General features: G+C 37.4%; 1 protein-coding gene and 1 pseudogene across 4 annotated transcripts; both read right to left on the bottom strand.

The window, feature by feature from the left end:
- Nucleotides 1-24: 24 nt before the first annotated feature.
- Nucleotides 25-3677, bottom strand: LOC103717329 (photosynthetic NDH subunit of lumenal location 3, chloroplastic-like). 4 transcript variants are annotated; one of them, XM_008805667.3, is made up of 3 exons: nt 3374-3677; nt 1590-1853; nt 25-697 (listed from the first exon to the last, which is right to left on the bottom strand). In XM_008805667.3, the coding sequence occupies exons 2-3, from the start codon at nt 1830-1832 to the stop codon at nt 599-601; spliced, it is 342 nt and encodes a 113-aa protein (XP_008803889.1). In that variant the 5' UTR covers nt 1833-1853; nt 3374-3677; the 3' UTR covers nt 25-598. The 4 variants fall into 4 exon arrangements, with proteins under 4 accessions (XP_008803889.1, XP_008803905.1, XP_008803881.1 ...); XM_008805683.4 differs by having other exon boundaries at nt 1590-1861; nt 3374-3650; XM_008805659.4 differs by having other exon boundaries at nt 3258-3377.
- A 2362-nt stretch (nt 3678-6039) lies between these two features.
- Nucleotides 6040-11887, bottom strand: LOC103717352 (annotated as a pseudogene).
- Nucleotides 11888-13201: the final 1314 nt, after the last annotated feature.

Here is a 13201-nt window from a genome sequence, read left to right as displayed (position 1 = left end):
ATTTTTAAATGAACATGAAATAGCTAGAGTAAAAAAAACATTATTCTAGAGTAGAAACAATGTTTTCAAAGCAATCCCTCCGTAGCCATAATTGCGGGTGCTGACTCAAAATGTTCAGAAAGAAAATCTGATGAACTATGCAACAAATTCCACTCCCTTTTGCTTGCTTGAGTAGAATAGAACAGAGGTTTCTTAGCTTGGTTCTATGCCTCCCTGCTCTCGTCTCTGTTTTATGGTTGGTGAGGTTTTTAGTACTACCTCCATGACTACGAGGGCGTTCGGATGCATTGTTTGGTATGTATTTTGATATCAGGCTCTGCGGCTGCATGAGCTTGATCAGAAACAGTAGTCCAAGCTCAGATGGTTAAGAATGGCTAGGCTACCAAGCCTTCAGAGAGCGAGATCATTTGCTTTCCTTAATGCAGTCACCATATACTCATATAGTGAACGTACCGGCGCCGAAGACATAAGCCTTTTTTTTTCATTTTTCTACAGAGAAAAGAGAAAATAAAGAAAGGAAAAGGGGAAACTACTTGGGAGGTCATTTCTCTTTTTCACTTCCTCGGATAACGGTTCTGTTTTGAAGTCCACTTTGGATCTAATGAAGTGACATGATCACTTCCTGCAGCACATGAGCTGCATCATTGTAACGGATCTGTATTAGAGAGATGCTTCTGCTCTTCACTGCCTGATCCAGCTGTCATCACAAAAAAGAGAAAACTTAATCGGATATTTAAAACACAAGGTATATCATATTATTCACTGAATTAACTAAGTATTATATCATTAGTTTTTTTTCTTGTTTTCGAGAACTGGGATGGGAGGAAGTGTGCCTAAAAATTAGGTGAGGGCAGGTGGTCATTAGTATCAACCTCCAATGACTTTTACCAATTGCGACACCCTTTAGCAACATTATATGTGCAACATATTTTTGGTTTCTTAAAGTCGATCAAAATGATGTGATTTTTTTTTTACTGAAAAAGGGTTGAGCAAAAGGCTACCAACTATCGTAATAGAGGAAAGTCAATTTAGATTTGGCCTTTTTTGTTGGTTATGTTGCTGACTGGACCAGGCTGCTATTTTTGACTTGCAGTGAAGTAGTGCTTGTGAGAGGTTGTTTCAAGCTAGAACTTTCCATGGAACTAGAATTGCCTGCCAATTTTAAGAATCAATAGTAGTGTTGTGATCAGAATGGCTAATGGTGTTTTTTTTTTTCCCCTCCAGAAAGGACTAACATCATTGAGTTAATAAAGTATGTCCAAACTTGGTGCAAAACAAAACCACATTTGAGAAAATAAAATTCGACATCCTCAGCTTCCTATGTGCACCAAGACCTAAATACCTAGTTTGCAGTTGGGTCAGGCTGAGCTAGCACTCTACTACTGTTGTTTCTTGCTATCGTTAACCTTATCGATATTATATGCGAATTCTGGTTGCTACTTGAGAAACCAAAGAGATCAAAAGGCAGTTCTTTCACCCTTCAACCTTCAGAGAGAGAACGCCTGAATGGCATTCATATAACCCATCTCAATTGTTTTAACACTGAAAATAGGTGTGAAACAGGGAAAAAGAGAAGCTAGCGTGCGTACCTCTTCCATGAAGTAGAACAACTTATTGCCAAGGTCAGTGAGAGTCTTCTTGTGCTCGTCACGAGCATTTGAGATGACATGGTTGAGATCACAGTACAAAAAGGTCGATTTAAGCCGGAGATCTCTTCCCATCAGCTCCCATGAGTCCTCATCATCATCTACCAGATCCTCCTCCAATGAAAGGAGATCAAATGCACACTTCTTAATCCGAAGGATGCTCCCCTTGTAGATCATGTCCTCCATTGCCCCTCTTTTTGCCCGAGACTACGAAACTCACAGAACGAACAATTCGTAGATGGATTAGCAGTCCTACTAACAAGGTAATGAGCTGATTGTTCATTTTTGACAGCAAAACTGAAAAGGATTGAAGAGAAGCACCTTCTGGATTTTGTTTAAAATAGAGTTCACTCCACACTACGCAAAGAGCTATGCAATAAGGTAATCCGACCATATAAAATCCAAAGTTGCAAGATGATGAACTATAGGATCCTCTAATGCATTCAAGGCAAATCATAAGGCCAGCTACCATTGAGGATTGCCTAAGCTTTAAAAGAAGGAAAGGTATCACTTTCCTGCATAGACCACAGAAAACTTAACAAGGAAACCAGAGGGAACAGCTCAGAAAGAGGAAGGAATCGAACCTCATCTATTATATAGAATTAACAGTTGCGGCTCTGTTATGGGACTTTGTATCTGAAACATTAATTAATACAAGAGCAATAAAAAAAAAAGAGGAAGGTATCGAAACTTTGTTTCATGTAGGAAAAGCGCCAATTGAATCAGAGACTGAATAAAGATTATGTTCTACAGCCACAACCGTAGACAACACCATGAAAGAAAGAATTGAGACTGGCAAAGTAATGATTAGAATTAAAAGAGCAAGCCTTTGGCACAGGTGATCTAAAGATGAATTCAGAATTCTATCTAAGAAATTTAGAATGAGTTGGTCATCTTATTAAAACAAGGCAAACTGCTTCTCCTATAAAACATGGTTGAAAGATTAGTAACATGGTTGAAAGAACCCTTTTTTTTAAAAAAAAAAAATTTGGGGAAATCCAAGATGTATCTTTTAATGGAAAAAGGCTGCAAACGAAGAGCTTGGGAACTGATGAGGGTATCGGTAATGTTCCCTTCGGATTTCCAAAGTGGCACTATTGCTCCCTACGTCGCAACATTTCTCTTGGAATTCATCCATCAATCTAAAACTCATCCAAAATGAAGAAAGAAAAAAAAAGAAGGAAAAAAATCCCCAAAACCCAATTTTGATTGCAGAGGTTCAATCACAGAACACAACACCTAACAAAATTACATATCATAAAACTCTATCCCAAACCCCACAGAGGAGAAAGAAACATACAGAATAGAAGAAAGGGAAAGGATTATATAGATAGATGGTCTCTGGGAACTTCAGATTTGAATCAAATCAAGAACTTAACTTTCTCCCACCAAACAACAGATCAAATCCAAGAAAATCAAACCAGCTGAGAAAACCTTAATCCCCATTTCAGATGCCCAGGAATTTTATCTAAAAAAGTGAACAATACCGCAAAAGAACAGAACTTTTACTACCCCAATAAATCAAACAACAAATTAACAAATCCTCCCAGGTCTTTAAAATAAAAAGAGACAGCAAGAACAAAGTGAAAAGAAAGAAAAAAAAACACCCACCTTGGCTTCCTCAAAATCTACTGGGTTGCTCTGTTTCTTCTTAATCGATTCAGCGTTCTTTAAACTCTCCGAACGATTATTATTGATATCAATTTAGATTAAAACAAAAGGTGTACCTTGAGGAGGAATTTTTTCCGTACGCTTGGAAACAATATACGGGTGGCCGTAGATTAAGACGTATGTTTGCATGCGATGCCACCTAGAGAAAGAGAAAACGGTTCGGTCTTGTGGCTGTCATTATAGCGGGCCGCTCCCGTTGGCCGTTTTTTGCTCCCGAGGGCGCCTCGCTCGCTCGCTCCCCAAAGTTTTCCTTTTTTTTTTTTTTTTCTCGTCCTGCTCTCGAAGCCAGCGGCTCCTCTGCAACCCACACTGCATCAGATTTCTTCCAGGTGGGTGGATTCTGATCTCCGAGTCGCTGCGCATCCCACCCGCAGTTGGCTACATCTTTTCCTCAGCTTCTTGTGTGGACCCAGGCTAACGTATTAATGTGGGGCCTACATAAAAGATTAGAGGGAAAGCGGCTAGCCACGTGGCAAGGCGTGTTAAGTGGCTTCTTTCGCCTCACAAATGCACGCAGCGACATCCTGCGCAAGCATGTCGCCCTTGGCTTAACTACGCCTAAGATTTTTTTTTTTTGATTCTATATAAATACCTAAAATATACTTAGCAAATAATCGGGTCCTCATGTACTCCTTACATTTAAGTTTTGACGTCCTCATCAGGTCAAGAGCTTAAATCCATTCAAATCTATCATAAGCACCACGATCGACCTTTAGTCAACCCTAATGAATCCATGCTACAGTGTTCCCTAGTTCACGTAAGTTATAGACCGGATCTGCTCTCATACTATTTATCACAACCTAGAACCTCATCCAAAATGGCTAGTCGGAAGATATTTTTTTGAATTTTTTAGTCCTATATAAGTATTCAAGATTTTTTCGACAAATAACTGATATGGGACTAAACACACGCCCGTACGGATCCTGTACAGCCAAATTAGTTTCGTTGTTCTCATTTGATGCACAGTTTTGCAATTTTTTTTTCCTTATATAAGATATTTAAGGAGGTATAAAGAATGGACAAGGATATTTTCTTAAGAGTGTTCATACTTCATATCATATATCATCTAAAGCTTAGATTTTGGTTCTACTTTGGTATGAGGCGAAATCTTGGATTCTTTTCGAAAAATAGGACTCAAAAAGGATTGCTCGGATGTCATATTCTTGTGCTCTCAAATTAGTGCAATGTCATCTTTTCTGAGCGCGACGAGGTTTGCCGATAAGCAGGCATGCAAAGCCAGGTCGATCTGAAACATTTCGCACGAGAAATTCTGAGTATATTTTAGCAAATAGATACGATTTGTACCCGGGGGTTTGCATTGGACGCAATTCTTAGATTGTAGGGGATCTATGGGCATATATATGTCGAGTTGAAGGTAGCCCATAACTAAAGGCAACTTTACTGTTCTTCCCACAAAGTTATGTGACGGTTTCTAACAAATTGATGGTCGGCAGATAACACCAAAGTGCAAGATGGTGATGCTCTTCTATCTTGTTTGCATCACACTACATACACTGGGCATCTCTAACCATCGGATCGATGGCCCTGTCGATGGTTTCTGATACGAAATCTTCGAAAGTTGTTTTGCGAGAAACATTTTAGATTTCATACTTCGGGGGCAAAAGGATTAAATGAATGATGGAAAAATTTGAGATAAACATCAACTTTGTATCATGGTTGCATGCGGCCATGGATGCAATACCTTCCTGTCAGCTTGTGGAGCATTCTACCACTTAGTGATGCTTGTCCATTATTAAAGTGTTGTGTAGGACCCAGTTGCGGACTAATTACGCCTTGTTCTTTAATCTCATCTCAGAAGGGTCAATATCCAATACTTCACTAGACTGCAAATCTGTACAGACAATATGGCAACCCCACTATGCCACTTTGTGTGTTCAGAGTTGGGTTCTTTTTAACCACTGCTCCATTGTAACCTTTACCTTTCTGCCTACCATCAGCAATTGATGTATAATCCGATGCTTGACGTCGGACTATAAACCTAACAAACATGTAATTCAAGTCTGCAATACACACTTGATATACAAACAGCACAAATATATTTTCTCAAGACTCAAGACGGTCCGGTACCTACAAATACTTCAGCTGCAAGCCCACCAACAATTGCAATTACTGAATCATCCAACAGGAATTACTAACTTTACATCTGCAAACCAATCATTCCAATGAACCACAAAAAATTTGTCCAATACAAGCCATATTACAAATAGCACCGTGTTCACCAGCTACCTTATTCGCACAAGAATCAAGTAGCATGAGGGTCAAGTTCTTTCTCATCATCAGTCTCCCCACCAGGCAGATCTTCAACAGTTGCTAAACTACGCCCGACCGCATTCCCGGAAATAGAGATCATGTTGTTTGCATTGTAATTACCGCTACTACCGTCAATTGGAGAGGTGGGAGTGGACATGCCAGAACTTGGAGTAACTTCATGCTCCTCAGGTAGTTGCAGACTATTCAATGAATGGCAGTGTGGGCGGTAATATGTTATGCATGGAAAATCCTACTTCCTGTGGCCAGCCCTGTAAATATATTTAAACAGGGAGTCAATTCTCTGCGATTTACAGTCGAAGAAATGAAAATATATATAAATATATAAATATATAAATATATATATATATATATATATATATATATATATATATATATATATATATATATATATATATATATATATATATATATATATATATATATATATATTCTACCCACCATTATGCATGTGGCAGTTGCCATATATGAGCACATAGCACTGTGTGAGATCCTCTCCCACAAGCAGGGCAGCAATTCGAGCAAGCCATCCCCTGTCAATAGGGGCCGAACCTTTATAGTGCTCCACAACTCTCTGATTTGAAGCAGAAGCTTCTTCGGCATCAGCACCATATTGGTCGAAGGCTTCATCAATAAAATGAGGCTATGTGCCACTCCCAGTGCTATGGCTTCTGCCATGTGATGGCTTCCTATTACGAAGCCCAGTAGATTGCACCAGCTCAACATCACTATTTTTACCCAAAGAAGTGTTAATATTAGATTTGTCTCCCATATAGACTTTTAAGCCAGAATCTGAGCCCGCCTTAGAAGCCAGAACAGTTGCTGCTGCAACCTTTTGGCAGGATCAAGGTCATATCTCTGGGTCCACAGAGGTCCACAGTCAGCAAATAGTCATTTGCATACCCAAAAGCATGCCTTCACAAGGTTCAATGCACAAAAGTATGCAGAACAACAGAAAGATAAAGATATTGAGAGAGAGGGAAAATTGCAGAATGCACCTGGATAAGCTACTGTGTAGTGTAATAGTTTGTCCTCTCTTTCAGCTCATCGAGCGTCGCTTGCCTTTCAGCCAAGAGCCTTTCGAGCATTTTCTTGTCTTTGTGATCAACTGCAGAGCAAAATGAGGTATGGGTTTTTGAACATAATATTAACAACTACGGCCCATGCAGAAAAATCTAAAGTGTTTTACCCCTACATTTCAACAACCAAGAACCGGTCAAAACATGCATCATATAAACTTGGCAAAAAGAGTCTTGAATGAAAGCTAAATCAGCATCATTTTACATTTTAGACTATGTTTGTTTGTTTGTTTTTTTTTTTTTTTTTTTTTTTTTTTTAAGGATGGATTACTAAAAGTTACCAAAAGTAATAATATCTGCTTTAACCATGAATACTCATGTTCCATTATGAACAGCTTAAACTCTGTAAGTTGCGATATAGAGCATAATGTGAATAGAAACTGAAAAAGAGATGCTCCTTAGTCCTTACACAAATGACCATGTCATGATGTATGCAGGTACATCAAAACCATTACACATCAAATAATGCTATCTAATATCTATTCACAAGCCAAGTCCTATCTCACCATTCAAATTAAGAGGAGCTCACGGAAAAGTAGTCAGCACTATAACAAATTGTACCACACAAGAAGGCAATAAAGTGAAACAGCATAAAATTTAAGCACATTGGATTAACTGTAACCGACAGAATCAACTGGTTTCATCATATGTATCAAGGACAGTGGTGGGCATGGAGAGGTGTAGCATTCTCTTTTCTATCAAAACCATAGAGTGTAAGAAGTGGACATCAAGGAAAACTGAGATAGAAGTGACAAAAAAGAGTCCAGCACAATGTATGTAGCTCTAGATAGAAAGAACCGGTGAGTGGCAAAGCATGGGACATGAAGGCAAACTCGGATAGTTAAGGCCAGTTGAAGATTTTGTGTATCCACTTCATGTGAACCAACCATGAAACTTTATGTTTTGGAAAGTCGTTATTATTCTAAATTGAATTCTTCTTCTCTGCATAAACATTAAGGAAAAATACAGAGAATTTCAACAAAATCAACCCATGCAGCCAATATCCAAAGTTTATTACAACCTATATTTTCCTAGCATCCCCTCTGTGATCTCTATTCTCCTCAAACTTCACAGATGTACTGATTCATTTAACTTGCTAATCTCGATGTTTGATTCCACGAAGATTAACAAGACCAGCTATACGCAGAAAGATATTTCGTTAACAGAGTCTTGAGTCTTACTGTATTGCAGCACAGGCCCCACTCTTGATGACATTGATTTTAGGGAATGAATGTCAGATTAATTCTATTTATTAAGGTAAAATCTTTTTGCATTAAAGAATGAGAAGCATTTTCCCAAGAAAGAACCTCTTGTCGGTTAGGTATATGCCAAATGTTGTACTCTACTTTTTTCTTGCTCATTATCCTGTTCTCTGATCCATGATCCTCTTTGAAACCCACAAAGCAACTAGCATCATAGAACTGTAGTCAGGATCCACTTGGCAAAATTTCTAATATTTATGGAATATAGCAGTGCATCTGATGGCGTAACCAAAGTTCCAACAATCAAACTTTGCAACAAGAATGTTCTTAAAAGTAGACCAGAGCATAAGACAATCCAGGTTGCTGAGAAAAGTAGGACATTATTAGGCTAGCTGGTTTCCCACCGATATCATTCTCCTTCGACAGTAAGGGGAAGAGTGCTACACTAACCAGATTTCTGATAGGCTTGTGAACTAAGTATATATAGAGGTTAAGATCTGCATGAATCTTGACATATGTTTTTGCAATTTGTAGACATGTTATCAAGGAGACCAGGTTTTGGTCTTCTGTAAGTTCTTTTATAATGAAAAAAGAAAGTTTCCCTGTTCTCATTCCAAAAACTGATAATCCAATTAGGGGCCAATATCTGATTTATCAAAAGAATTTAGACAAACATGAATCTTCATTGACAAAAGAAAATGGAACCACATAAATATTAAAAAAATTTGGCCATTAGAATCAAAATTTTCTGATCTACTCCTAAAAAGGTGCTTGTCTGGCTAGAACTTTTTTTTTTGACTGTATAAAAGTTTAATCATTAAGATCTCATGGACATCAGCATCATTTGTCATAACCTTTAACATGAGAACATTTGCAGTTGGTTATCAGCTAGCACTAGTGCCACCTTAGGCACCAAGAAGAGCTTTCAAAGTTATGTTTCTAAGTGTTACCAGCTGCTCTTTAGAAAATACTAGAAGTCAGAAATAGTTTTTTGAAAAAAAGGGGGAAAAAATCTAATTATGCCAGAAAACATAGACTAACAGTTGAAAAGAGATCTGTATGGGACTTCAAATGTTACCTGTTTATGTGGCAGCACCTTTTACATTAATAATTTGATGCTAAATCAAGATGAATGCAAACACCACTTTTGATTTGCTTTTTCCTTGTCCTTTGGTACATAAGTTTAATATAAACTAATATTTAAAAAACCATCAAAAGCAGCATGACACATAGACATAGAAGTGGATAAGGTACTGAACATACATTTATTAATTGTTCATTCTCACAAGTAATAACTTCCAAAATTCAACAGCTTTAACCAAAAAATAAAGCCTGACATTCTAGAAAATTCATGGACAAAAATTGTTGTGCTAATAGCCAAAATGATAGAAGCTAGTAAAATATCAGAAGGAAATAATATTTACCTAGAAGGGTTACATCACTCGCATCAGTTTACCTTTCTTTAGGTGCTTTTCTTGAATTTCACAATACTCACTTTTTGTTGATAAGGTAGTTTTTTATGTCTGGGAATGGAATCGGTACAAAGATTGCTTGATAAGCATATTATGGAAGTCATAATTAAGAAAAGCATTGTACTAAACCATATCAGAAGGAGAGAATATATGCCAGAAAGGTTGATTTTTCTCGATTATGCTTGTCTTTCATCTTGAAGTACCTCCTAGAGCGTCCCAAGTAAATTGCTCATGCTAATAGATCGATCAGGGTTCTTTATGCTTGAAAGTGAAATTTTTAGGAACTTGCTTCAAAAGCATTTTTACAAATGCATTACCAATGAAAACTTTTGCACTTAATCTGCAAAAAGTACTCACATTCAGGCCCTTTTGTTGTGAAGCAATTCATAGACTTATCTGCTTATTCATCACGACAATTGTGGTTTTGGACTTCATGGTGTCACTAGCATCTGACATCCAAAGAATTGTCTAATAGGAATAGATAACTTTCTCAAACTGAAGTCATTAAACTGGTGAAATATAACCCTTACTGAAAAAAGGAGTAAAATATGAGTACACTATAGAGAAAATAGATAAAAGTTGGTTAAGCATAAACCTGCAAAGCATGGCTTAAATTAGTTCAACGAAATGCAAGTAAAAATAAAATTTAAAGAACGATTGATAAATGGGAAAGTCCATGCCGGTTTAGAGTTCATGATATTTACGCATTTTTGTGAAGCTTACAAGTGTTGAATAGATTACAGCTAATAAGCCAGGTAAAACACAAATAGGCAACACTCTGATCACCCTCATCTACCAACTTAAATCCACTGATCTTGTCGTCATGATAGCATAAGCCACTGCCACCACCTGGTAAGAATATCAACCATCATAAGAACCTAGTTCAAATTGAAAATGTATTTTGATAACCCACTAGCCAACTATATTCAAAGACAATAAGAAGGTTTTGCAATTTTCAAAACCAAGTATGGAGAGTAATCAAGCCATAACAAGAATGTCTCAAATCTGAATAAGCAATAGAAAATACACTAAATCAGCATATATCACCAATATTTCACATTAACTACATATTTTAATGGTGAAATAGCAAATTAACACACAAGACCAGCAATTAATAAAGAACTGATTTCACTTCACAAGATGTCATATGTCCATGTACCTTTGCAGTTGATGTTCACGTCCAGAGTCCAAATATAGACAGGACTGCCAGGTTAATAATACCAGTCTAATATAATTTAGGATCAAGAAGCAATAAATTGGGCTAACGACAAAGTCCAAGCCATGGCGGTCCGCTGGTTGCTGTTGACCCATGCAGATGGCAAAATTTCTGATGCCACAAGGAGAACCACCAAAGGAGTTACTACTAGGATATCATCTAATGAATCGGAAGAGGAGAAAGAATCTAGTAGCTCTGATGTTCTGTAAGAAGGTAAGCTTAAATAAGAAAATATGATATCTTTTTTTAAGAGTAAATAAGAAAACATGATAAGTATAGGCTAGCAAACGTTAGAAAGAAAGCATATCAGATAAAGAAGATAGCATACTTGTGAAAGATAACGAGACTGCAAAGAAAGGGTGCTACTACCTAGATGTTACTATAGTATAGGCTTTAAACAATATACGAGCAAAGAATAAGATTAAGTGACATTGATGATATACATAGTTGGGGAAAAAGCGTGCAATAGTTCATACATACACAAAGCATACGCAAAGAGCCTCTGAGGGAAGCTCTTAAATACAAGTTATTGGTTTAAGTGACAATGAGATATCCAAATAAAGGGCGGAAGTAACAAAAGATAATATATAAATACTTTCCCCCAATTGAGAAGAAGGAATTTTCAGTAAAACGATCAGAAGAACAACCAGAAAAGAACCAGTAAGCTAACATAAAGTTTCGAACTTTAAACAAGCTCAATAGAGTCCAAGAAGCAGCAAGAGGAATCCAACCTCTAGAATGACCGAGAGAACAATTGTATTCCTGACCATCTTCCTCGACGTCTGAGGCCTTCTTTTTAACCTCGCGCGGATCGAGGCCTCCTATTTGGAGAGGTACAGCAATCTCTTCTCGAAATCTTCTCTGGTTCCAAAAATCCCTTTCCACAAGCAAGAGACGAATCCCCCGCGCTGCTTCTTTGCCACCACAACCGTTGCGCCCTCTTTCTTCGAATTGGGCGCAGACTTCGCCGGCAGTCCGGCATCCTCCGCCATTCTCTGATCATAGTTGGACCAAATTAAGAACCAAAAAAACAACCGATCGAGTTTTTGATCGGAGAGCAGTGGGAGAGGAGATCCGTCGAAGAATGCACCAATATGCGACTGTAGAAGGAGAGCCAAGAGAGGTTCTTCTTCTTCTTCTTTTGTAATTTTTTTTATGGCGACCGAGGCGATTTAGCGGGCTTTTCCACAAACCTCGCTTTCGAGAAAGCGGACGAGTTCTCGTGCAGGGCGGGATCGAGTAACGCGAGTACGCGATCCGAGTTGCGGGAGAGAGAGAGAGAGGGAGGCTCGGATGGAGGGTTTTAACGAGAATGTCATTTTTAATAAGAATGGTTTTAAAATAAGTGAGGCTAAGAGAAAATTTATCAGGCAACGAGGAAGAGTAAAATGGATAATGTCGCATGCACTGTTAAATAGATGGAAACTTCAACTGACATCGGCAACAAATCCATAATTTATTAATATAAGATATTTTATATTAAATCATTATTCTTTGCCAAATAAATTTTAAAGAATAAAAACATTATTGATGGGTTGAGATATTTTTGAAACCACAATTTTGCAACAATGCAGTGGTAGAGTAGGAGTTGCAAATCAAAATTTAACTAAAATATTTTTGAATATAATTGTTGATATGATTACAAAATATAAAAATCAATATTGTATTTTTTTTTAAGACTATTCTTAAATTTAGTATGGTTTTTCAGGAAGAGGAGTTAAATTTAGTAAATTTATTTCTTATATTTATGGTATTTCTACTCTTTTAAATAGTTTCATGTCTATGGTAATGAAGCAACCTACTATCCATTTCACAATACTGTTAACATTATACTCTTTTAATGCTTAGCTATTTATATAATTTATATATAATTAATATTTTCAAAACAGATGGTTTTGAATAAAAATTGGTTTTTGGAAAATTCAGATATTATAAATCATGATGAGTAACCTGAATTTAGGACAAAGTGGTCGTGATGAATTATATATTTGATTTTTGGATTCCTCAGACGTTGCCCTGTCCGCATGGATCACTATAGCAAACAGCTTCAAAGTTATAATTTCAAAGCCTCTCCCAAGAGTTAAGATATGAATCAAGCAAATACTGCTACAAAAGCACAATGATATACATCTGGGTAAAAATTAAAAAGGTCATCCGCTTTTTCGGATGTTCGTTTGCAATCTTTGAAACTTCAACGGCAAGTCGGGTCCCACAACAAAATAATTCTAATCAGATATATTTTATAGCGATCCAGAACCTCATTCAAAAAAAAAAAAAAAAAAAATCAACACTCCTCAATGCAGACCATATACCTGGCACGAGACCAAAGGCTGCATGGGTTATCAAAAGCCATAACCCATCAACTTCTTGGGCATAGAAGATATAACCAAGGCCTCCTGACACAAGACAAAACTTGGAACAATACCTCCGAAGAAAGTCCATCTTCCAACTCAATCAGATCCTTCATATCGGACTTGGAGGTAAATTGGGACTCTAAGACTGGCGGATATGGAGGAGAGCTAGGAGATGATAAATGAGATATTGGAGGGGCGGAAAAGAGAAAAAATTTGGTGGAACAAATTCTAAACCTAGGGCTCGCAGATGAACAAGCCATTCACGAACTAGC

The sequence above is a fragment of the Phoenix dactylifera genome, chromosome 17 (assembly GCF_009389715.1).
Source record: "Phoenix dactylifera cultivar Barhee BC4 chromosome 17, palm_55x_up_171113_PBpolish2nd_filt_p, whole genome shotgun sequence".
Classification (NCBI taxonomy): domain Eukaryota; kingdom Viridiplantae; phylum Streptophyta; class Magnoliopsida; order Arecales; family Arecaceae; genus Phoenix; species Phoenix dactylifera.
Note: the sequence above shows the minus strand (reverse complement) of the source record. Positions and strands in the feature narration are given on the sequence as shown.